The following is a 26,017-nucleotide window of genomic DNA, read 5'->3' on the forward strand; positions in this document are numbered from 1 at the left end:
GGTTACTGAAAATAACTTTATTATACATTTAGGAGCACTCCAAATATTATTATAATTATAAGCTATAAACATAAAAAATCCAAATCGCATTAGAAACAGATTTCACTGTTTGCATATCTATAGTGAAATATGGAAAATCATTCTTCCAAAAAATGATTAGTATATCATATTTTTGAAAAGACCTTGTTTATTGAAAAATAGATTTTTTATATGCAAAAATTCTGAAAGCTATAACAAAAATATAATTTATTTATCTGTGTGGAAAACGAGACTGGTTGTTTTTTAATAATGCTTTTTTGAGCGAAAGAGTGCGCTCGGGCGGTTCCTAGGGGTATCTCTTCTCTCTCTGAGTGCGGTCTGCGGACTGAGCGATCAACACGTTGGATCTCTCTGTTAGTTGATTGTGAGATTTCATCTGGAACAGATCGGATTCGGTGGCTTATCAGTAGCAAGAGGACAGTTTTCCGAAATGTTTACCAAATCCTTGGCTTACTTGGCGATCTTCGGCCTCTTTTGGGGCTCAATGGCAGTGGATCAGTATGGACTATACGGTGGTTCGGGATTTTCCACCACAGAACGTAGTAACGCGGAATTGCGCTGCATGAACATTAATCCTCAGAACTCGGTGGATTTGGAACAGGTGAAAGGGATATAAGATATAAGAAATTATCCTTATAAGTCAGGAACTATCAGCTTCTAATATAGCCAGCCTTTATATATAGGCTCATTTAAATACGAAACACTCATTGCTGGCTAATGCAATTATGGTCGATTTGTTCTAATTAACCCTTTGCGCCCAGAGTGCGCCCAATGTCAATGCTGTACAGCTCTGAGCCCTGCTCATTTATTTTTTCATTGTGGGCATTTAATTGAACGCACAGCGAGTGGCATGCAAATCGCACAAATGACCCCCATTCGCTTTCATACGAGTGTGTAATAATGCCCAGCCTCTCTGCATATGTAGATAATGGGCCTCTGGTACGGCAGCGAGATCATCGTGCACACCCAAGACTTTCCTGGGACCTACGAGTACGATTCGTGTGTGATAATCCATCTGGCCGATGTTACCGAACAGGTGAGCTTCCCTAAACCTCGCAAAAACCTATTTCTAGCTATCTAAACATGTTAAATATATAACAGATCCGTCAGAGCCAGGCAAATCGCGGCTATGGCTATGGGTCCCAGGATTACAACAGGAATCAAAACAACTATGGACGCACCAGCACCACTCAATCCTCATACCAGGACAGCGATGAGTACCCATTGAGATCCCATCAGGGCCAGCAGAAGTATTTGCGTTTGGTGTGGAGCGAGCGGGACAGCAATCTGGAGTACACCTTCAACTACACCACCTCTCAGCCCGGCCAGTGGTCCAATATCGGGGATCAGCGAGGATCCTTGGTGGCCCTGAATACCTACACCCAGTTCACGGGAACCGTCCAGGTGGTAAAAGCCGTCAACGATCACCTGGTGCTCACCTTCTGCGGCAACGATGTAAAGAGCTCTATTTACACGGTGGTCCTTACCCGCAATCGCCTTGGGCTCAGTTCAGATGTGAGTAACTTGCTTATATATTTCATTATTTTCATTGGTATTGTGATTGGGACTAACGAATTTTAGTTTGAACTTACATATGCATATAGTAATCTTAACTGTAATAGACCGGTTCAGATGATATAACTTATTGACCGAAAGAATTCTACAAAATTTCACGAAAGTATAAATCCAAACAGGCTCAATATTTTTGAAACGGGTTCTTCTTATTAATGTAGTGATAGATTTTCTGCACTTCACGTTATCAATTAATGCCTCAAATGCAAAAAAACAAAAACAAAAAAACATCCGCGTTATAAAAAACAAAAGCTTATGAAAATATTTTTTAAGTATAGAGAAACTACTTAAATAATATGTTTAATTGCGTCAACGTCGAGCTATTATTTATTTCCTTGAATTACAAATACATTTTTAGTGAAAGGTATTGACTGATAAGGAAATTATATGCAAAACAATTGTATATCAAAAGGTTAGCAAAGTTTACTTGATTGCGTGTTGCATATAAACTAGTAAATGATAAGAACCTTTAGAAATTTCTTCCGGAATTCCAATCAATTTACTCTTTTTCCTTATTTTACAGGAGCTGCGCAGCATCAGGAACCTGCTTTCCCGCCGTGGTCTCTACACGGAGACCATTCGCAAGGTCTGCAACGGATGTGGGCAGCTGGGCGGTAGTCTCTACGCCCTCTTCGCCCTTCTCCTGGTCGTCCGCCTTGCCTGGGGGCGTGGCCAGTGAGCTGGAGGGGGATCGCCAAAACGTCGATCTTCAGCCGGCGTATTTAATGATTCCAGCCATATTACGTTAATTTATGTATAAATTACTTAAGCAATACAGTACCGAGATCGTCGAATGCACTCCCCGAAAACTAACTCACATTGCTTCCGTTTTAATTGGTCGTCTTGTCAATTAAATTCAATTACGACGAAGACGGGGCTGACTTAAGTGGGCATTAGCCGTTGGCTAGTTGTAGGCGTTAAGTGTTTGCTTAATTCAATTAGCAGGGATCTCCACCCGCTCATTGGAATTTTGGTATCACTAATGCCGGAACTAATTCGGTTCTTACCCTTTATGGGGTTTTTCGCTCTCTTTTTTTCTTTTTAATAGATCGCCAGACCCCAAAAGTAGACAACGGAAATGTACTGCCCAAAATTGATATATAAATATTACTCATACGCCGTGGTGACACAGTCACACACATCGAAAGCCAATGCCACTTGCCGGTCTGATTGCCTTGTTAACATTTCGTTTTTTACACTATCAGCAGTTACCGAAAAAACGAGCAGATGATACTTATCAGGCCTAGGCAACGGGCATCTGCTAAATGCTATAATCAGGAGATTATATTCCGAATAAAAAAGTGTTAAGGCCCCCTGGTATCGAAGCCATACAATCTGGTCGATAGCCTGTGAAATTCCCGCGATTTTACTGGGATCTTTGAATGAGAGCTTGCCGAAGTGCAAAAGTCTGGCGATTGCTATTTTTATAAACAATGCTCTGCCCTGTTTTTATTGCTAATTTCTTGTTTCTTTGTTGATAAGGTTTTTGGCATAGATGGGGACCCACTTTGTTATCAGTCCAAAAAAAGCCTAGCGTAAACTCTAAAAAGTCTGGACACACTCGTAAAAAAGTAAACAAGCTCTTTCTGCTTGTGTGGAAAAGTTTTGGCACTAAAATATTCCCAATGATCGCGATGATTAATTTAATTTCCAAAAGCAGAATGCATTGGTTTCTGAAGCACAACCAGACAACGTGCCAGGGCTAGATAAGGGCTAGAATTGATATTGCTCAGCCCCCGCTAAGACTGAATCGCACTTGAACTTGGTGTGCGATCATAGGTTATTGTATTTTTTTGTTATTGTTGACATATACTTAACGATTCTTTACCCGCACACTTTCTGCCGGATTTTACAACGCCTGATTGCAGTCATAGACCGTGTGCCTGCTTGACGTTTTGTTTTGAAAATAATATTTCACAGGCTGCCGGCGACTCACGAACTGATAAGAGCTCGCCGCACACGTAGAGGGCTCATGATAGTATTACTACACAAAAGAATCGAGAATTAAGTAGATGGAGCATATCTTAGACCCCGGTCCGGAGGCACAATCAGCCGAGGAGGATGTGTCTAATATAGGTTAATCTGACCCTTGTCATGGCAGCCATGAGCCAGCTAAATTTGTCTTGGAATCGTTTCATTTACAGATGAACCCCTCTAACCCAGAACCCATGACCTACAACACTTTGCTTTTCCTCTCAGATAATTTTAAATAGCAAATAGTCTAGGATGATATCTATTAGATACAGATATCTCAGACTAAGATACACTTTGGTTAAAGAAGATTAAAGAACTTTATTTTATTTTTTTGGACATTTAACTAATTATATATTTATAGATATTTCCAATATACTTTATATTGCAAGTATACAATACCAGTAAAGGTAAATAAAACAATTTTAAAATACTGGCAGGGCTGAACATGTTGCTAGCATTTTTCATAAGGTTCAACAAAGCTCAACTAATAATCTTAGTTTGCTCGGAGCCTAAGTAAATGGGTCAACATTTTTTAATTAGGTCAGATCGGTCTGCAGATGTTCGACTGTACATACTTTTAATGACGATTTACGTCATCGCCCGAGGAGTATGTATTCAATTGTGCAATATTAGCACAGCTGTAGAGATCAGCCTTTGGACTTTGAGCTGCACTTGGGAAGTGTAATTGCAATTTCTCCTTCTGGTTACGAATACAAGTCTAGACACTATCCTCTAAGAGTATACAAAACAATTTTAAAAAGACAAACAACAAACTTTGGCTGAAAGTGCGTCGCATTTCGCATTGCATTCAGTTGCATGGCCTGCAAATAATGGCCTGGTCGTTGGCTAATCAATTGGCAACCCTTTTGAGCAACACCTGATAAGCCCCAACTACTTGGAAGATAATGACCATACATACGCCAGTATAGAAGTGCTGATAAGGCATCGCTATAAATACGGGATCCGGAGCAAACTGAGGCCACAGAAACGAAACGAGCGCGCCAATGATCGGACGGATCCATTAAAAAACCAAAATATAGAGCTACACTCTATAGCGAAAGCAATCCAACTGTGATACCAAACGAACATTAAAGAACACTCAGTCCCAAGATGTCTTCTGCTAATAAGGTGAACCACTTGATCGGCGCTACCACGCGTTATATCGCCGGACGGAATGCGGTGCAGACGGTCTACTGGCGTACCTCCGCCGGACCCAATCCCCGGATGTTGAAGACCAACAAGTTGCAGAACTTCGATCGCAGCCAAAAAGCCCCCCAAAGTGTCCGGCTGCAGAACTACAACCGCAGCTACATCCGGGATTAATGGAGAATTTTAATAGTTCTAGTTACGACCTTGACATGTTCCTAATGTCGCAATAGACATAATTTTTTTTGGGCCCTTTGTATTTATTCAATGGAGTATTCTCTAAGCCAATAAGAGTTAATCGAATCTAAATCAAGCTGGCGCTACGTCTTTTCATGTACCTTGGCATTATATAAAAAAAACAAACAAAGATTAAATAAATGCATTCTAGCGGATAGATAAGAGAATACTACTTGTCGTTTTTCTCGATCGAAGTCTGTCAGGGGTCTACTAAATGCGTCATCACCTCCAAAGGCAATGACATAAATCTCTGAGTATCTCTTTTATAATAAAAAGTCTAAACATTCCTTCGGTTTATTCCTTTTTTAAGATTTTATTTATTTAGTTTTATATTTATTACATACATTGAGTTCTCGTATATATATTTTTTTGGGTTTTATGTTTATGCTTTAGTTTCTTTGTTGTATGTAATTATTTCATATAATTTTTCATTTAGCTTTATAATTTCGTTTTTAGATATCGTTCTTACTTATTTTTTATAGTATATTCTCAGTTTTTTCTTTTGGTTTTAGTTAATTTAATTTGCTTTGTGGGTGAAATATGTTGACGTTAAATTTTTTGGTTTGGTTTTCTTATTTTTTTGGTTTAATTTTTGCGCCTTTTTATGTTTATCGGGTTGATCTTTTTACTTAAAATTACAGCCTTTATAAATAATTATTTTTTTACGCTATTCATTTTTTTGCTTTTCCGTTTTCTCGAATTTTGAGTTCTCTTATATGTTTTGCTTTATACTTTTTATTTCGCTTGCCGTTGTACTACGTATTCATTTTTTCTTTCGTTATAATTTTACTAAATATATATAGAGACTTTTTCCTTTCCGCATCGTATTTTGATGGATCTGAATAATTTGCACACATGTATGTATATATATATGTATATATATAATATAATTGTTATCTAAATATATATACTCATATAGACCTCATATATATTAATTCATATTTGACAATTTCAGTTGGGCTTAGTGTCTTGCTTTGCTTTTGTAGTGTAGTGTAGTTCTGGTATTCCTCATTTTCCATCTTTTATTTTTGTTTTTGCACACGGAAGATTTACACACATGAATAAAAACCGAAAAAATACACACAAAACTTTGTGCATTTTCTTAGCTAGCTTTGGTTTCCGTTTTGATACTTCTTGGAATATGTTATGTTATTTTATGACCTCGTTTATTTGTTGCCTAACTCAATTCACATCAAAACAGTTTTCGTTTGGTTTATCTCAAAAGAGAAAAATATATATTAATTATTATCTTTGTAATTTACTTTTATTAAATCCATTTTCCATTCGGTTTTTGATTAAAAAATATTGCAGCTCAAAATTGTAATACTTTGGTTTTTCAACTTTAATTAATATATTTTATTATTTTTACTTTACTTATGTATGTCCCCTCTAAAGCATAGAACACAGTAGAGATCAGTTGGGTTTTTCTTTATAATTGTCCCCTCTGCTATTGCTAATCCTACTCCATACTCCTTCTATGCCCCCTCAAATCTCCCCTCGCCATGCTGATATCATTTCCGTAGTGGGCTGCAATTGCTTGATCTGTAACTTCTCTGGATTCTCGGGAGTGTCGCCTATATGTGTGTCGTCCGATTTACGTATTTCCTTGACTCTACTTTTTTTATGCTGCTCAGTATAGTGTATGTATATTAGACTCTTATGTACGGTAAATTGTTTGCTAGAAATGTGTTTCTTTTACGGAAGAATTTGGATACATTTTCTTAGTTCCACTTGATTTTAGCTAAAAGTATAATTTGCCTAGTATTTTCATTACTCTTCAGCTAATCTTTGCTATGTATTTTCGTTTTTTGTAATCCTATCTCTCGGTTTATAGCACATTCATTGGCTTAACATAGGTGTATCGGTATCTGTATCGCGGCGTCGGTATCTCGATTTTCTACAAGTGTATTTTTATATATCCTGCATCGGCTTCAGCACAGATTCTCACAATGTGCAACATGCACTTCGATTTAATTGTAATACTTCTATATATTTTGCAACAGAATTTCGGCATTTCGGAAGGCAGGATAATGGTAGGGGGTAAATCAAATGAGTGGACAGTTTTGTCAGCAGAAGGCAATAAACGAAATTCTGTGCAAATATTTGTGGAAGCAAGGTCGACTAATAAATCTACCGAAAGGGAAATCCAAGAGAAATGCATAAAATTTGCAAATTTGTTTGTAAATTCTTCGTTTTATCTGTATCTGCTTTTGGGGATGTCTGTTTCCGTTTACTTCGATTCTCTCTCGTGACTAAAAATACTCAACAATTTCGTTTACATGAAACCATTTTAGCTACAATTTATATTTGTTGTATATATGGTTAAATATTTCCTACACATTCGCTTTCAACATTGATAGAAAAACCGCTTTGTTTTGTTCTTGTTGTCGTTTTGCTTTTCACCATTTGCCATGTTTTGCCTCTACATCGAGATCTCGCTCTAGAAATTGCTCTGTATATGTTAGAAATCGTAATTTAAAAAAGATACTTTTGCTGACAACAACGATCCAAAACAGATATCATAATGCGGGTGTAATTGTGGCTAAGGACCCAACGGATCACTAAATACAACAATAATCCAAACACATTTAAGCGCCATGTGCGCCTCGGTTCGAGAACTACGTAATGCACCTATGTGTGGTTAAGGTTAATCCTTGATAAATCTAAAAAGACTTCGTTGCACGTTTATTGTATTCTTAGGCTCGTCCGATCCAGCGATTCTACTACTCTGCCAAATAATGATCTACCAAAACTCAGATTTTCGTGTCTTCCGGATGATGGGACTTTTCAATTATTTTTTATACAATATTCATCACATTTTCTTGTGGGGTTTTCTTTTATTTTTATTTTTTTGCCTAGTTCTGGTTGCTAATTAATTTATTTATTATTGCTGCGCCGTTACGTTTGTTAGTTACTAATGTAAGTACAATATCATAAAAATAAAAATAACACTGTATATTTTGTTATTTACCATTAATTTCATTTCGCTTCTTTTAATTGTTCATAAATTATGCCTTTGTAGTTCTTGGGTTTTAGTTTTACGCTTGGTTTTTTCTTTATTGTAAATATAAATATATATAATATATATCTCAGGTTTTCCGTTTATTAAGTACAATATAATATAACCATATACAAAGCGGCGCCCACAGCAAGCTCTCCAATCTGCATCCTCCGTGCGCCTCTTGACCTCTGACCTCCACCCACTCCGTGTGTGGCATTTGAAAAATTCGTAAACGGTTAGTACACTTTTAATATTCTTAGTTATTTTTTAGCGTCAGTCTTGTGTAAATTAAATTTTACTTCAAAAACGTTTTAACGCGCACACACGGAGCACAGTGAAGCCTCGTAGCACGAACGCCCACTGGGCAGGGTGTTTCTGCTGCTTTCTTGAATCCATCTTCTCGCTCCCCTCGGGCCGCTTCTTGTTATAAAAAATTGCTGCTCATATACATATATATATATATATATTTAATAAAATGTATATATAATATATGCGTGTATACACATATAAGGTTTATTCAATTCACACGTAGACGTTTGTTAAAAAATGCATTTTTCTTATGTAAAAATGTTCGGCTCTTCCATTTCTTATCTGACCCATTCGTAAATATTATAATTTGGTATCCGATTACCGCCTATTCTTTTTTTCTTGTGTTGAGACGCCATTGAGATATTGTTCTTGTACATTTCAATATATGTATATAATTTCGCATATACTAACCATCGCCTAAGTGTATTTTGTTTTAGTATGCCTCGTATAGATTATAATTACTTTGGTTGATCGCATTCGGGAAGATTAAAGTTTACACACGGTAGTGAGAGATAGGAGTTAAAGACGAGCGAGCTTAGCAAACCAATCGTAATTGAACTACATTTAGAGTTTAGACAAGTTTAGTCCTAATAAATTGCCTTCGATTTTCTTGATTTTCCACATTGAGATTAGAGCTAATTTGACACAACCGTTTAATTCAACTATTTTATCATATCGTTTGCCTAACGATTTGCTTTTCGACTGTCATGCTACTGAAAGATTCGTTGCTTTTTGTATTTCGCAGCACCTGGAAAGTATGCTACACTTGATCAGGAAGAACTGAAAAGGAAATAATAAACCAAACAAGATAAGAAAATAAACCAAGGTAGCTTTTGTTTCGGGCTCTTTTTTTATTAGCTTTAAGGAATGACATGCGATAATCAGAATCTAAATCGGAAAATTAACACTTTCAATTATAATTTGGAATAAATTCTATACACACAGAAACTAAAACGAATTTTGGGTAATACATTAGGTCCGAAAAATCAAGTAAGAATCAAGATTAAAGATGAAACTGCATAAATTTTGAAAAGTTAACTCAAAAGAACACAGGGATCGAAGATATTATTCATCGTAAGACCCTGAAGAGGCAACAGAGCCCGAAACGTTTTTCAGATTGCTATGCTTATAAGGCGCGAGTCCATCAGTCAAGAGGATTGCTTGGGGGTCGGTCGAGAGCTCAGATCGGGCGATATAGCTTCGGGTTTGGCGGTTCGTATGATTTGCTGCTGTATAGTCACTTGGGGCGTCCAATTTTGAAGAAGTTTAGGATATGCTTCGGTTGTGCTTCAGAATGGCTATGGTGTTGTCACATGTGATGGGAAACGACGTTGATGATGATGATGTTACCCCGCTTGCTAATTTGGGCCCTTTTCTATATACTCGCCCTCACATTTTGCTCATTCGTTTACACACCCCTTTGCTGCCCAAAAACGAAAAACTGGAAAAAAAAACTTAACGAAAAACGAATAGAACATTCTCAACTTAGGAACAAGTAACGAGGTCCCCGATGGGGTGGTAAGCGTGAAGGTTTTTTGGATTGGTGGGGCAAGTTTCGAAATTAAAAAAAAAAACAAGAAAGTAACTAGAAACCGAGGGGCTTTATGGGGGGTCGTCAGTGTCTTCAGGATCCCACTTTCTATTGCCATGGCTTCGGTTCGTATTCGCTTCGAGACGATTCTTCTGAGGTCCCCTACCCTCGGACACCATATTCCTTTTCCCGTTCTCCAGTCCCCTACTCCTCCTTGATATTTTCCGATTTTGATTTTTTCTGCAGAGTTTGGTCTTCTGTCCCGAGTTCTTTGTGTCTCCTTTGCCGTAACCCCCTCTTCTGCTACTTCTACCGTCGATAACCCATCCATCGGAAGCTATACCCTGGGCATGGTATCTCTCAGATCCTCGATACTCCAGCAGGGCGTTTGTGGGTGCGACTGGGGATGCGTTTGATGTGGGTTCGTGGGCGTCGGGTGCAGCATTGGTGAGTGGTTCTCTGTATAAAATATATATATGGTGCCCTGAATTACAAATCTGAGAGGGGAAAGGGAGAGGGGAAGTAGTGCCAGTGGTGGTTTCAAAAAAACTCACTCAAGATTCAATAAACGTAGTAAAAATCCAAGTACAATGTTACCAAACGAAAAGCGAAGAGGGGAAAAAATTAAATAAACGCAAACCAAATATTTTGCTATTCATTTTTTTCATCTCGTATTTTTGTGTTTTGCATTTTGCTAAAATTATTAAGTAGCTGTTGCTTTATTGTTATTGCTATTTATGCGTTCTTTTCTTCTTTCTCATTTCTATATTTATAGGTAGTATAGTGTGTGTGTGTGGGTGTGTATGTGGTTAAATATGTTTCGTTTTACTTTCTCTTTTTTGTGATGATCATGGGGCATTATCCTCGTAATATGCACGTATGTATAATTATACAAATTAGACTCCATAGAAGTAGAAACTAATCTGCCTTCTGGGCCTGCGCGTTTTTTCAGCGTTCTCGTCTATCTCTTGTATATTATGTAATTGCTGAATTCATTTAGGTAGGTAGGTACTTAGTCTAAAAACATTTTTTGTGCTCTTAGTTGAGCTGCACTTAATCAGTTGATGTTCCTTCATTAAAATATATATTATTCTTTGCGCTATGATATATATGTATTGTATATATATATAATTTTTCACTTTCCTTTTACTTTCGTCTAATTGCTATTTCTTTTTGTTGGTTTGTTTGTTACTTGCCATTTGTTCATTTAATATATGTATATATAATATAAATATTCACTATATATAAACTAAATAGATTTTTACGATGGGACAATCTGCTCTCTGCTCTTTGCTGCTGTTCAGTAAAAACTTAAGAACTTCTTTTCGCTCTCCTTCATTCAAGTCGTACAATAAATTGAGTTTACAAACATTTTACTCGTCTCTTGGTTTTTGTTTTTGTTTTGTTTGTTTTGTCAGCAAAAATGTTCATTCATTACTTTTAATTAATTAATCGTTATGGTTTTAATTATGCCTCGGCATTATCTTTATAATGTATATATGTATGTATGTATATATCTGTATAATATATTTAATATTGTTTTAAACCTAAACAATTTATTTATGAATTTTCGCATTTCAAAATATCACGTATATACTTAAGTTATGCCTTGGATTTATTAGTTATGATCTGATCTTTATCTGATTAGTCTGCGGAAGATAAAATTGCTGGGATGGCTGGATAAAAGAGTGAATTGAACTCATTTCGAAATTAGGCCGTCTCTTCAATTTCTACGCCCGCTTTTCACCCCGCCCAGCAATTTGGATTCCCCGGGCGTGTGTGCCCAGGATTCGAACCCGTGCCTTCGAACTAAATAAAATCCCTATTGACTGACATACATGTAAGTACTCTTGGTTGGTGGTTTCTATGTTGCTTCTTCGACTTGATTTCAGTTTTTAGTTTTTAACTAGAGCATGCCTAAGTGAATTATTGCTTTCCATTTCATTACATTTTGTGTGTTTGCTTCGTTTCAACAAAGAGTGATTTCTAATTATTGTTACAATTCGATTTAAAAATGTTTTTGTATTTAACTATTTAACAATTTAGTAAAAATTTGTCAACAACTTCACGGCGCTGACCATTTGCGGCGGCAGCGAGTCTCAAGTGTTTAGATTTTGGGGGCGACCTCGGCGACATCTGTTTTTAGCAGGTATTTTTGAAACCTCTGGGTTGGTTTATTACGTTCGTCACAATACGATAACAGTATTTAGTGGGCAAATAATTTAGTTTCGTTCAATAAGGCATATACGTATATGTATGTAAATATTCATTTCGAATTTTCCGCTAAGGTATTCATCATTTCAGCCAAATTATGCACCAATTTTGAATGGAATTCGCTCCCAGGTCGCCGGCTGCCCCCGCAAATTGTTGGCCAACGCGTCTTGCATTACTTTAAATAATTTTGGTTAACACATCTCGCTTTCTCCGTTCGTGTTTTTGATTAGTTTGATGCCATCATCATAACAATAGATACAACAGAATCTTAAGTGAGTGGTAGAAAAACAGAATTGATAAAAATCAACATTTTCGCAGAGTTTTGTTTTGCTTGATTCCACTTGTACATTAGTTTATTAAATTATTTATATTATTTTACGTTTGCTTGCTTTTTGTATATATTTAACTATATATTCTTGTGTAACACACACCTATGAGTGTCTATGTATTGCTTGAGTTTTTTTTATCTATTTTCCTTGTCGCTAGAGCTTTGAGTTTAGCTTTCCTTTAATAGTCTCTCTAATATATGCCTCCCGTTTATACTGGCCGGGAGTTATGTGTATGTTTTTCGCATTTTTTTTAGCTAGCATATTTTGAATATCTTTATTGTAGTTTTTGTTTTTGTTTTTTTTTGTATTTAGTTCACTTTTTGCTTGGCTTATGTGGCTAGATTTTATGATCTTTACTTTGTCGTCCCTTTAGTATTTTCGTTTAGACTAAAATTTCGTTCAGTTTTCTTTTGCTTGGCTTACAAGTTAGGTTTTCCTTCTCAACGAATTCTGATCGGAGAATTAAGGGCAGTTCTTATAAAATATCCTTGACCCTCTGTTCAGGACTCGTTAGTGTGTGCGTGTGCGTGCGTGTGTGTGAGAGAGTGTGCGTGTGCTTGTGTTTTAGTGTGTGTTCGCTTTGCTGCTTGACTTTGTCGTCTCCTTTGCTTATTCATCTTTTTGCTTTGTATTGCTGTATGTGTCTGTGTAGGACAGTTACAGTTACGAGTTACAATTACTTTACGCTTTATATGTATTGTATATATGTATATAAATTAATTTATGCATAATATTATGTCTTTAATCTTCGATCGCTACCCCGCTTCTTAGCTACCATATATAGTAAATGTACGTGTGTGTTTGTTATGCACTTTACTCAGTTATTCCCTATATAGCATATATGTATATAAGTGTGTTTGTCCTGTTCGTGAGTGTCCTGTGAGTGCGTGTGTGTGTGTGTGCTTGTGGTGTATTGGTTTTAGTGAGTGCTCTCCACGTTTGCTGCCTCTGTATAATCCAGTTGTGTGTATTTAGCATGATGTTTCCTATATAGTATAGTTTAAATATGGTTTTAAGTTCTCCCCCCGCTGCCTCTACATCATGTACAGTGGTCGGCATAAGTATTTTGACAAAATAAAAGTTAAGTATACTCATAACTTGAATTTACTTCTTGTAAACTATAGGCATCAATGGAAAGGTAATTTCAATGCCGTTTGAATGATACAATACATTTCTTTACCCATTCAGTACTTATTGAAAAGGACGAATTTGTGTAAATCAACTTTGAAATTTAAAAAAAAAACTTTTTTCCTCGTCTTGAAAACTTAAATTTTTTGATGCAAAAAGTTTCTTCAAACAAAAATAATAGTAACTGCAAAAAGAATTTTTCAAAAATCATTTTTCTTATATTTTTTATGATTTTTTGAAGGTGACAATGTCGGAAAAAATTTGTATGAAAAAGACAAAAATATGGCTCAAATGCCTGTTTTTAAGCATTTTCAAAAATTCATAAAAAATATAAGAAAAATGATTTTTGAAAAATTCTTTTTGCAGTTACTATTATTTTTGTTTGAAGAAACTTTTTGCATCAAAAAATTTAAGTTTTCAAGACGAGGAAAAAAGTTTTTTTTTTAAATTTCAAAGTTGATTTACACAAATTCGTCCTTTTCAATAAGTACTGAATGGGTAAAGAAATGTATTGTATCATTCAAACGGCATTGAAATTACCTTTCCATTGATGCCTATAGTTTACAAGAAGTAAATTCAAGTTATGAGTATACTTAACTTTTATTTTGTCAAAATACTTATGCCGACCACTGTATATTTTTCTGTCTTTCACTTGCTGACTTACCACACACACACACACTGCAGTTTTGTCAACGTTCCGTATGGTATAGCCCCCCTTTCCCCACCCCTGTGTTTCACCGCTAATTGCACATCATAAATGTTTCCTCTACCAAAATGTTATCCCCCATCACTCACACCAGCACACTGCCACATCTCTAATAACATAAGCAGCTTACTTTACAGCATTTTGCAATGGTTTCCTTGCTTTTCCCTATGTGTGTGTGCGGGTGTGCTGGTGTGGGTGAGTGTCCTTCCAGAGCTTCTGTTTCTACCTTCAATATATGATTTCCTTTGACTAAACATTTCCGAAATTGCAGCTGTGGTGCGTATTTCTGTCTCTGTGTGTGTGTGTGTGTTGTTGTTGGTGAGTTTATATAAATTCTATTTATGCTTTTTAGTTTACTTTTGTTGTTGTGGCTTTGTTGTTGTTGTTGTTGTTTTTGTTGTTGTAGTAGTAGTAGCATCACTATTGTTGCTGTTGCTGCATCCTCAAAGTTAACATGGATAAATTCCTACAAAATATTCGGAAAAAAATTTGGCAGAAACTTCATATATCTAGGAATTTATATGGTTTAAATCGGTATTTTGTATAATATATATTGATAGAAGCAAAGTGATTGTGCCGACTACTACTATTTACATTCATTCTCTGCTATTTACAGCAAGCAAAACCGAAAAAAATGGAAACCAATCGAAAGAAATCGAAGATATACAAAAAAAGTATAGCTAGTATTTCCCTTGCTATGGCATTCAACTAATTTACATTACATGTACATATTTTTTTTTAGTGTGTGTGGCCAAAACTAAAGCTCCAAACTTAGCATAAATTAAATTAAATCATAGGCATTTTAACATAATCGTAATCAACTAAAATTATAAACTAAGAGTGCGGCTGCTGCTGCAGTTCGATCAGAGTTGAGGGGCATATATATATATAGCATATAGCGTGGTATTGTTGTTCTTGTAGTTGTTGCTGTTGTTGTCGCAGATTGTTGTTGTTGTAGTTGTCGTTGCAGTTGTAGTTTTAGTTGTTGGTATGGTTTTATTATTCAGGGCAGCTCTCAACGAAAAATTGGCGACTACGAAAATTTGTTTACTTTATGTTTCTTTTTTTTTTGGATTTAACCTATTTTGTGGTGGTTGATTTTTTGGTGGTTGTTGTAGTTGTTGTTGTAGTTGGTGGTGGTGGTGCGCCAAGAAAAAATGAAAGAAAAGAAAGCAAATACCGATATGTGTAGGCTACGATAAACGGCAAAACGACCAGCGAGAGATACTAAATACTGTGAAGCTGGCTCAATGCGACTCACCTTGGTAATTCTGAGGCCAAATGGTGGGTACATTCTGCAAGGGAAAATTTAAGAATGATTATATAAGTCTTTTTTCGCTTATACAGTTGTGGTGAGAATAATAGCAGAGATTTATTTATTTTTCAACAATCAGATGATAGCTAGCAACTCATATTTATTATTTAGTTATAGTAACCTTTAATACGGCCAACTATTTTAAGAACTTCAAAGAAATATTTTTAAAATTTGTTAAAATATGAAATTAAGATAGTTTAGTTTTATAGCCATTATCTTTACTAAGTTATAAGTCATAAACTAATAAACAAACAAATTGACCTATAATATGACCATTATTTTTTTAAATTATTATAGTATTATATTATATTATTATAGTATTATAGTATTATATATATTAATTTAATTCTATAACAATTATCTTTAAAAGGCTATAAACAAAAAACTAGTAAACAAATATATTGCCCTACAAATCAGACCAAAACCATTATCTCCCGCGCTATTATTCTGACCTTATCTGCACTCTTTTCAATCGCACTCACCATTGGCACACTGTAGTACTGATAGAATGGCTGATATTGCATGGCTGAAGGTGGGTAGATGGCTGGCACTCCAGCGGCTGTAAAGTCAGTAACTAGGTTTGGTTAATTGTTTCCCAATTGATGGTGTTGGTGTTTTTGGTTGTTGTAGTTGGTGGTGTTGATGAAGTGTATTTTTTTTTTTTCGAATAGAGAGAGAGTAATGAAATACAAAGAAAAGAAAAACAAATGTCAATAAAACCAAGTGAAACTTAGAGAAACGATGACGACCCATCAACGCAGAGATTACAATAGATTATCGGATCTGAAGCCGCCCAGAACGATCTGTATCTCACCTGGCGGATATACAGCGGCTGCGAACTGATCCATGGGTATGTTGCTGATCGGTGCCGGCGGCGTGGTGGTATAGTAGACAGCTCCGTTCGTGGCCACAATTGACTGCAGAGGATTGGGCTAAGTTCGAGATACACAAGTTCACTTTATTATTTGGAAAATATATTTTAAAAATTTAGATTTACCCACCTGCTTTTTGATGGCCGGTGCAATGTTCAGTTTGCGATCACGTAGTACCACGCACTCACCCTGTTTTTTTTCGACCAGACAGAGATGGAAGAGAGAGACAGAGGGAGAAAGCATAAATGGAGGAGCATTAATATCAAATCTATTGCATTATCAACACACAAGCCGAACGAAGAAATTCAAATTCAAATCGAACGCAGCAGCATCAAAAGTTCTCAAAAAATAGTTAAAAATTAATGCGCAACGCTTTTGGTTTTATTTTGTGTCTTTTTTTTTTTTGGTTTTTTAATCTTCTGTTCATTTTTTGCTTTTTATGGCACGGCCATGGCTAAGAGAGAGAGAAACACGTGCCAAGGCAAAAAATACCATTACCAAAGTTATATATATATATAAAATATATAGGTGTAAATGTTTATACTGTGGGGGGTGTGTGTGGTGGTGTGTGTTTAAATTAAGTAAGGTTTATTACAAAATGTCATGTACATATGTTGCATAAATAGATTTGCGCTGTTTTTTGCTGTGTTGTTTAATTTGGCTTCAAAAAGCAAATCGAATCGCCAACTTATATTGTTCTCTTTGTTTCGTTATTTTCATTTTCAATTTTCGCGGCACAAAATTCAACAACATGTTTATTTTAATCAACAAACATAAACACAAAAAATTAATTAACCAGAATAATAAACTCATTTAAAAATGTATATAAACTGTAAAGGCACAAAAGCATTTAAAGAACAAAATTCAATTTGGAAAACAAAGCTTGCTTTTTGTATCGTTTCTTCTCTCGACTCGTGTTTGCCAACTTGGATAACAATAATAATAATTAAATCAATTAAATATAATACAAAAAACAAACGATAATACAAATGTAAAACCAATTATAGCACCAACACCAAGTTAAAGATGTAAATCTAGCCCGAGAAATATATATATAAAGGGGCAGTTTTAAATTTTCTTGTGTACATAAACCTCTTGCACAAAGCCTTTTCAACGAGTTCCTTTCGGCTGAAAGTAATCCCATTTTAAAAATGCATTTAGCATCTCTTCGACCCAATAAATCAGCCAATTTACATTTAATACCTTTTCCTCCGGCAAAACTAACAACGCTGATAGGCAGATAGGCAGGCAGCCAAGTTCGTCTTTAATTGCCAATTAGTACCGGCTGATACCCTTGTGATTTGCGCATGAAATGCATGAAAAGGACACCGCTCCACAAAGAGATAAGCCCAGACTCCTTGAGGGAGTCGGTTGAGTGGTGACCCCTCTTGGCAGCGGTAATAACCATTAACCTAAGCAAATGTTTGCGGGCCCAGGAGATGCTACTTTGTCGTTAAAAAAAAAGTGAACGGAGCAAAATGTGGAAAATGAAATGAAAAGAAAAGCGAGGACGAGGCACGGAAAACCTGAGCCGCCGCTGCCACCGCGTATCCTTTTCTGACCGCCGCCGGGCAAACATTCTTTTCATTTATGTTCGAGTTGGCCGCCCTCGAGCCATCGTCCTCGGCCAGCGACATAAGGATAAGGGCCTTAACAAAGGGCCAACAGTTGAGAAAGTAAACTAAAGATGAAACGTATGGCAAAAGGAGGCCCTGGTACCCCTGGTACACCCCCACTTCCCCATCATCCATTTAACCACTTCTTGTCTTGGCTGAATTTAATTAAGAATCCTTTTGGTGGCTGGCTTTTACGGTGGTGCCCTTTTGTTTCAGCTCACAAAAAGGACAACAAAGCCCGGTCGCTCTACACTCTAAAATGATTTAAAATTGAAGAGCCTTCCCTCCTGGTGAAGTAGGCAAATCTCATACATTCGAAATGTGCGTTTCGAGTTTATTTTACGAACCCAAATTTGGCTCTAATCTATATGTATTTGTGTTGCGTAATTATGCATGTATGAGGTGACAATGGGTTTTTGGTAGGGATTAGTTTGCCATTATAGAACACATATACACAAAAATTAGTATACGCAGTGGGTGGGGGAGTGAAGGGGTCTTTTCGGTTTTGAGTGGACCGATATGATATATACTCGTATATGGTTTTGGGATTGTGGTCACCGAGAACACTAAACAAAAAGCGTAACCCCCAGTTTTGCTGGATGCTGTGGCTTTAGATGAGTACAAGTGGTCGAAAAAAAAAACTCGAACTGAATGCTAAACTTTTCTAAATGAAATTTAATTAGTGTAATGTGTGTTATATACTGTCTCCACTCTGTTTGGGTTGTTGGTGGTGGTGTGTGTAAATTATAAAACTTGGTTAAACGTTGCCAGGACTTGTTTTTATTGTTGTTGACGTGCCCGTTTCAGCTTTTGCCTTTTGCATAGAGTGTGGTCGTTGTTATCCTTGTTCTGCCGCCGGGCATTATGCTCTCTGCTTTCTGCTTTCTGCTTTCCCTTTGCTTTCACAAGGACACTCGTGTCCCAGACTCGGGCAGCACTACCAACCAGTAGAGTCAGCAACAACAAGAGGTGGAACAACAACCAGAACGACAACAATGCATATTAATGACGAGCGGCAAAAGTTTTTCACTTAATATGCCACACAGCACGGCGGAAGCCTCAGCAGCTTCAGCCTCTGAACATCATCGTCATCAGAATCGAGGGGGGGGGGGGGGGGAAATAGAAAAAATGGGTAAGGGAATTTTCCCTGAAATGGGTAAAAGTTGCATCACTCGGGCAGGCCAGTGCTTATGCAATAATTATAATCAATTAGTATGCCAAAACAAAATATGGCAGACAAGTTCATTTTGTAATGAGCCACCTGGAGGCTGAACTTTTTATGGACCGAACTGAACCTAGCCCAGATCTTGACTCTATATAGTCAGGAAACAAGTTGCAACAAGCTACACGGTCAGAAAACCATATATTTACATCTGAACTTAAGAACCTTATTATAATAATATAATATTGCAAGATATATATATTAAAACCTCTCTTAAATAAAAAGATGTATTGCCTTACTATTAGCTTTTCCAGTGTAGTTTGGTTCAGTTGGGATAGAACGTGGGTTGCCCTGGAGAGCAGATGATTGGACTGCTAACTTTGGGTTCGAAAGATATATATACATATAACAATCCCCAGGAACTTTTACGGCGCGCACTTACTTGCTGGGGGTTGGAATTGGATTATTTATATTGTTACTGCTGCCGTTGAATCGTTAATTATTCCGCAATCGGAAAAATGTGCAATACACAATCGTTTCATTTTGTAATCAGCAAATTAGGCAAAACGGAAAAGATGTGCCAACAATGCAACTTTACACGAAAGAATAACTCAAAACGGAACTCAAGACTGGATCAAACGAATTAAGGCAACAAGGCAACGCACTAAGGTATTGTCTATATAGTCTATAGTCTATAAAGTCTATGGAGACCGCTTTCCAAAAGAGCAAAATCGCTAATTGTTTAATTGATTGCATAAAATGAGCATTAAAAACGGTGCAACGAACTCAACATTGTTTTGCATTTGCATTTGATTTTGGTTTTTGGTTTTTTGTTTTTAGCTTAACGGGCAAACTTCGATATATCAATAGGTTTGGATACGTGGTGTGTGGGTGTGGGATCAAAGAAATATAGAAGGAAAAGTAAGGCTGCCTACGCTGGGGAGAGTAGTAATGTGGGTTATATAACTGGGTGAGTGTTGATTGTGTGTTGTAAGAATGTGTGGTTGTTTTTTGTTTTTGTTGTTTCTGGCAATGAAACGATATAAGGAACGCAACGGAATCGAATGTAACGTAACGGAATGGCAACGCAACGGAAATGTAACGTAACTCGGAAACGTAAACTCAACAAAAACGCAATAAGAAGAAATTTATAAAAGAACAAAGTGCCGTCCGTACCTAAGGCGGTACATCTGATCATCATATATCATATATCGCACAATGGCGACAATCATATGAGGTATTTCTTATGTGGGACCCCCCCGCGGGGAGTGTTGGTAGTAGTAGTAGTAGTAGTATCAGTAGTAGGAGGAACCGACGTCTCATAGTAGTAGTACTTGTGTGTGATGGGTCAGGTAATGCCCTAAAAGATCGGAGCACAATTTTAAGTTGTGTTGCAGTGTGATTTGTTTATATCTTTTCGTAACGCGACAATTGAAAAAGCTCTATAAGAGTTGTAAGGTTCGTTCGTTCAATCGTTTGTAGGTTGTTGGTGATGTTCACGATCGCTTCATCGGTATTAAAATCATAATACTGGCAGTTTCTTATTTTCTTTTTTTTTTTTGTATGGTAAACGTTTAACAGGCGACATTAGCAACAGGTCAAAGGAGTGGTACTCACATCTGCTTGCAGTCTTTGCGCCTCCTGCTCCGTCTCGAAGGTGACAAATCCGTAGCCCTTGCTCACGCCAGCCCGATCCACGATGATCTTGGTGCTCTTTACCGTGCCGTAGGCGCTGAAGACGCGGGTCAGATCGGCCTCGGTGGTATCGCCGCTGGGATAGGGAGATATAAAGTGGTTTTATTTTCGTACATAGAAGATTTGGAATAGTTTAGAAACCCTAAGAAAATCATATTTATAGGCTTAAGCTTTAAGGAACTGGAATATATAGTCTCGTAAGAATGATTCTGGAGATAATACTTGGGATAACAATACTAGTTCTGAAAAGTCAGTTTTATTTAAGTTCATTTGAGTACTGTGCTGTTCTAATAGTTAAATTAATAATCAATGTCCTCTTTCTTATGTAAGAACCTTTAATTGTATAATTAATTTTCGATTCTAAAATTGGTTTAATGCACTTAAATATGAATTTTAATATAAGTTATTTAACATTTTAATGAATTTTGCTATACAAAAGCCTTTTAACTATTTCCAAAGAATTTCGGTCCCGAAAAATTGTCCCAGTAGGAAAGATTTAATAAATTTCATTGAATTTTGGTGCTAAAAAATATTTTAATTATTTTATTTATATTCCAAGAAACATTTCAAAGGGAATTTGTTTCTGGAAAAATGATCCCTTTATGATTACGTAGTCCAAAGAATTCCAGGATTCTTTTGAATAGATTTCTAAAGGTTCCTGGGCTAAGTGACCAAGGGACCAACTCACCTGATGCCGCCCACAAAGATGCGGTTGGGTATGAGTGTGCCGTATTTGGGCGCCGCCAGGGGCGTCTCCAGTCCTCCGCCGGGCGCTGCCGTCGGAGGCGGCGCTGCCGCGATCTTGTGCATCTCTGCGGGTGTCGTCTCCAGACGAAAGTTGGGGGCTCCGAAGGGCAGAATGTTGAGGCTGTTGCTGGAGATTGGGGGTGCGCGCTGGCCAAAGAGGTTATTCTCGCTGCCGTTCGTTGGATCGAGCGGCTCGGGTAGTTTTTCTATTTTTTTTTTGGCTGAGATTGGACCTTATCGAAACGGATCGAATTGGATGGCGTTTATGCGGCGGCTGGGACTATCGAGATGGTTTCCACTGTTTTAGTTGTAGCACGCATGTATACAGTTTGATGTGCTCCTTGCTGCCTGGCGGATACTTGAAATCTGTAAAAGAAGAAGCCCATAATTAATCACAAAATTAGTTGAGCTCATTAATAAACCATTAAAATAATCAGCCACATGGCCAGCAAAACAAGAGAGAGAGCGCAAGAGTGGAGAACATTTGAATCTCGGAAAAAAAGGAGGAAAAAAACTAAAGAAATGCCCCCTACATTTCGAAACGAATCTATTTCTGGCACAGCCGACATATGTCACACGAGGAAAACTCAGCGCAGGCAGGCTCACCAGATACGCACCAACACACTCTCGGGGAAAACTAGAGGTAGCCGGGCACCATGTGTGCACCATAAATTCACCTTCAGAAGCGGCGGCGAGACAACTAAATAGCACAGAGAGTTTAATTTTAACAGCAGCAACGGAAAGCAGCAGCAGCAGCAGAGGCAACATCACAGCAGCAGCAGCAACAATAAACTTGCCTTGTCAACAACAGGGTTTGAAAAAGTTTTTGGGCCACACGAGAGGCAAATGCACATAGGAAAATATTATAATAGTTCCTTAAAGCCACCTTAAGCTATTTCTAATAAATCTCCTTAGTACATAGAATTGATTTTGTTTTCGAAATGAGACCGAGAACTCTATAAAAACCCTAAGAAGCGTTTATCTTGTATAATAAACAAAAATGTAAGCCATATATAAGAATCCAAACACGCCTAACTATTGAAAACCCATTTAATGAAGTTATTTACCTTGAGATACTTTTCATTATTTCTTAAAAAAAAATGTTTGGAGCTCTTTAAACCTATCTAAGGCATTTATGATCTTAAAAAAGGATGATAAAAATGGTATTCATAATATTAAATAAAATCACAAATACAACCCAATACCAAGGTTTTCCCCCTAACATTTTTCCCAGTGCATCTAGAAATCATACGTGTTGCTATGAGCTGCAGATGCCCATTATAATTCCGATCGAGGAAACTTCAACATGCACTAATTTGAGTTCGAGTCGGAACACATTCGCAGCCTTCGTCAAACATTTCATTTAGATGTGTGTAGATGGTTTTGTAGATGATGTTTGCATGTTCTGGGCGTCGCATGTTTGCTGACCCCCCTCCGCCCCCCATCAGCGCTTAATGATCCATATTGAGCAGTTTGAGTAGCATGTAGGTATCCCTGGCCATATCGGCATTTGTATCTCAATCCGAAGTATCCGTATCTGTCTCATCGATGATGGGCAACGCTGCTGGTCGCTGTTCGCTTATCGCTGGGTATTTATCTCTGTATTGAATGTCCGGTGGTCGAAAAGTATTCCGTCCGGCAAACGAAGTGTGTACGGCTGGATTCGATTGGCGCACACACGCAGCAATGAAAACATAATTAAATTTTCATTAACAATGAAAATGTCAAAATTGTTGGCGTTCGCGTTGAAGTTGTGCTATGCCAGGCATTTCAATTGTACGTCGGACGACCCGATCGATTTAAAGATATATAGTATATGAAGGTATACACATACATATATACACAGAAAGTCGGATGCACGTATGAGATATCAATTTAATGGACTGTGTGGGAAAGCTGTTGGCAACACGTGATTATACGGCTCTATTTCGACCCATTTTCCGTATCTCAAACAAATAAATTAACGAAATATAAGTGCTTATATAAATCAAGGCAATAAATTCTCTTAGGCGCAATTAAAACTAAACCCGTACATGTGCATATGCATAAATGCAAAACCAAATAACAGATATATCTTCCGCTCATTAAAACGCGTCACAATTAAACAAAATGGAATCGAAATATATATTTAGAAATGAGAAAAACAAAATCAAGTGACGTTGGCATTAGGAATATAGGAGAATATATTTCTGCTCCGTCTGCCCAATATATATCTATATATATACGTGCATGCTATATTGGTTTTGGCCAACGCAAAATTGTGAAAAACTAAAAGCTTTGCCATAGATTTTCTAGACTCCTCGAGCGGATGTGGCCAGCATAAAGTGGGTGAGGCGAAAGCTGATTTGCCGATGGCTAAGTGCCCCTGACATGATTCATGATGAGCTAGGAGATGATGGGCACACAGGGCTGCTGCTCATGATTTATGTGCGGCTCTTAATTATTTACAATATTATGAAATTATTTTTGAGAACTTTATGCTTTGGCATTACCAGAATTGATGATGGGTGGATAGTAAAATGGCGACAAAGACGGAATACGGAGCAGTGCCACCAGCTGAATTATTAAAATGTTCATTACTCCAGGCCATGGCAACGAGTATCAGTACGAGGAAAAGCGACAGTTACTGAGGTCAGCCGGAAAATCACGGAGTCAGGAGGTCCGGAGTGGAGCTACTGTTGTGTTCGCAGCATGACAGCGCCAGCGATATCAATGGAATTTAATCAACAGCAGCCAGCAGCTCAAAACTCTCACACAATCCCCAACATCCATCCATCCATCCACCCATCCGACAACCATTCCACCCACCCATCCACCCACAAAGCTGTCAGTTAGTCACTCATTCAGTCAGTCAGTCAGTTGAGGTGCTCGTTCCCGTGCTCAGCAATATTGCAAAATTCCACGTGCGAAAATTGCGCGAGTAATGCCAATGGAAACGGGAACCGTCAAAGAATTTTATTTTATATTGCCAAAAGCGGGAAAGAGTTCGTGCCACAGATACGTCTGTTGAACGTACGCGATTATGGCGAGATATGATCTGAACAATAGGGAAAAGCAAAACAGTAAAAACGAGAGAATTTCATACCCCTGAGGGTTGAAATACGCGCGTATAATTACGAAATTTTGTTAAAACCACAACCATGTTGGCGAAAAATAAACCACAAATACGCGGGCACAACTGAAGAATTTTGATATAATGAACGGAAAAACTAGGGGATTATGTTGACAAAGGAAACATTTGAAAAAGAAAAGAATTTAGAGATATTATGATGAATGTGTAAAGCATGGTTATGCAATCGAAAAAAGATAAGAGCAAATAAATTAGTTTTAAGTTAACTCAACAATGGGATTAAAAAAAAATTATATATATTGCCAGAACAGCAGTCGGGAAAACTAAAATATATATTTGTAGACAATCCATTAAAAAAAGGGACCCGCACAAAACGAAAGTCCCCAAGGATGACTCACTCCCCTAACAAAGTAAATGGAGAATTAATCCCCAATTCGCTAACAATTTGCCGTTCAATACTTGATATCGCAGGGATTAAAAAAACATTCTGTTAGCTGGTTGAATTTTTTTCCCCTTTACGTCCGTTTTTTGGCACATTTCAAGCGTAACTTGGGCAATTAGGGCAATGCAATTAGTGAGCGCCAAACTATTGAATAACCAGACTGCGTAGCCAGTAGCAGTTGGCAGTTGTGGGGAAAATAGGGAAAAAGGGGGCGGCGGTGGGAGAGAGTGAAAAGTGGGCGGGGCAGTGGGAAAGTCGACGCAGAGTAGTTGCTGAAGAGAGTGCAAGTTTGACCTATAAAATGGCAACGTGGGCGCGCTTCACTTGGCACAGATACGAAAAGCAGTTGCAAGTAGCGAGTCAAAAAAAAAAAGGGAAATGAAGCTAACTTACAGTTGCGAAAAGGAAAGGAAAACTAAGGGCAGTGGGAAAAAGGAAAGGAAATTAAAGGGAAGACAGGTAAGTGGTAGAAACCGAAACGGGAACTGAAACCGGAAGGAAGGAGTGCGGAGAAAGAAGCCCCAAAAAAGGGCCTCACCACTATTTCGAAAGTAAACTGCCCCCGTGAAACCAAAACCCTATAGATAAGAATGAAACGAGTTCTGCTACCGGGCCTTCACTGTATCTTTTTATAGCCTGCATATGCACACCTGCATCCTTGTGTGCAGGTGTGCGTCTATAAGTAAGCGTCCTTGCCAAAAAAACAATAAAGAACAGACCCCAAGGCGAGCGATAAACGCTGACACAGGGAAAGCGCAGAGGAAACCTCGGCGAAACAGGACCAAATGCGCCAGGCAGTATGCTACACAAAATATGGAGCATACACCGAAAAAATGATAGGATATTGATTGAAAATACTAAAGCATTTAGCCATTAGATACTGAAATTCATAGGATACAGTCAGGTGAATAA

General features: G+C 37.5%; 3 protein-coding genes across 13 annotated transcripts in view; 2 read left to right on the forward strand and 1 right to left on the reverse strand.

Annotated features, from left to right (window-relative positions):
* The first annotated feature begins 392 nt into the window (after positions 1 to 392).
* Positions 393 to 2,424, forward strand: LOC119555105. Its single transcript, XM_037866324.1, has 4 exons — positions 393 to 640; positions 965 to 1,075; positions 1,141 to 1,554; positions 2,135 to 2,424. Exons 1-4 carry the CDS (start codon positions 470 to 472, stop codon positions 2,288 to 2,290), a joined length of 852 nt encoding a protein of 283 aa, XP_037722252.1. The 5' UTR covers positions 393 to 469; the 3' UTR covers positions 2,291 to 2,424.
* Positions 2,425 to 4,558: 2,134 nt separating this feature from the next.
* On the forward strand, positions 4,559 to 5,137 carry LOC119553255. Its single transcript, XM_037863541.1, has one exon. It carries the CDS (start codon positions 4,696 to 4,698, stop codon positions 4,906 to 4,908), a length of 213 nt encoding a protein of 70 aa, XP_037719469.1. The 5' UTR covers positions 4,559 to 4,695; the 3' UTR covers positions 4,909 to 5,137.
* A 3,972-nt stretch (positions 5,138 to 9,109) lies between these two features.
* Positions 9,110 to 26,017, reverse strand: part of LOC119553253 (protein boule) — a 33,238-nt gene continuing 16,330 nt past the window's right edge. For 3 of the 11 annotated variants that reach the window (XM_037863530.1, XM_037863532.1, XM_037863533.1), the window contains exons 3-9: positions 21,535 to 21,959; positions 20,769 to 20,922; positions 16,503 to 16,562; positions 16,316 to 16,433; positions 15,984 to 16,075; positions 15,448 to 15,481; positions 9,110 to 10,268 (exon numbers count right to left, since the gene is read on the reverse strand). In XM_037863530.1, coding sequence (XP_037719458.1) covers positions 10,147 to 10,268; positions 15,448 to 15,481; positions 15,984 to 16,075; positions 16,316 to 16,433; positions 16,503 to 16,562; positions 20,769 to 20,922; positions 21,535 to 21,656 — 702 coding nt within the window. In that variant the 5' untranslated portion in view covers positions 21,657 to 21,959 and the 3' untranslated portion in view covers positions 9,110 to 10,146. Of the gene's footprint in view, positions 10,307 to 14,129; positions 14,653 to 14,850; positions 15,267 to 15,447; positions 15,482 to 15,983; positions 16,076 to 16,315; positions 16,434 to 16,502; positions 16,563 to 20,327; positions 20,512 to 20,768; positions 20,923 to 21,534; positions 21,960 to 26,017 lie in introns of those variants that run through there. The other 8 variants (XM_037863536.1, XM_037863534.1, XM_037863539.1 and 5 more) reach the window with 8 other exon arrangements.

Source organism: Drosophila subpulchrella, chromosome 3L (genome assembly GCF_014743375.2).
Source record: "Drosophila subpulchrella strain 33 F10 #4 breed RU33 chromosome 3L, RU_Dsub_v1.1 Primary Assembly, whole genome shotgun sequence".
In the NCBI taxonomy this organism is placed as follows: domain Eukaryota; kingdom Metazoa; phylum Arthropoda; class Insecta; order Diptera; family Drosophilidae; genus Drosophila; species Drosophila subpulchrella.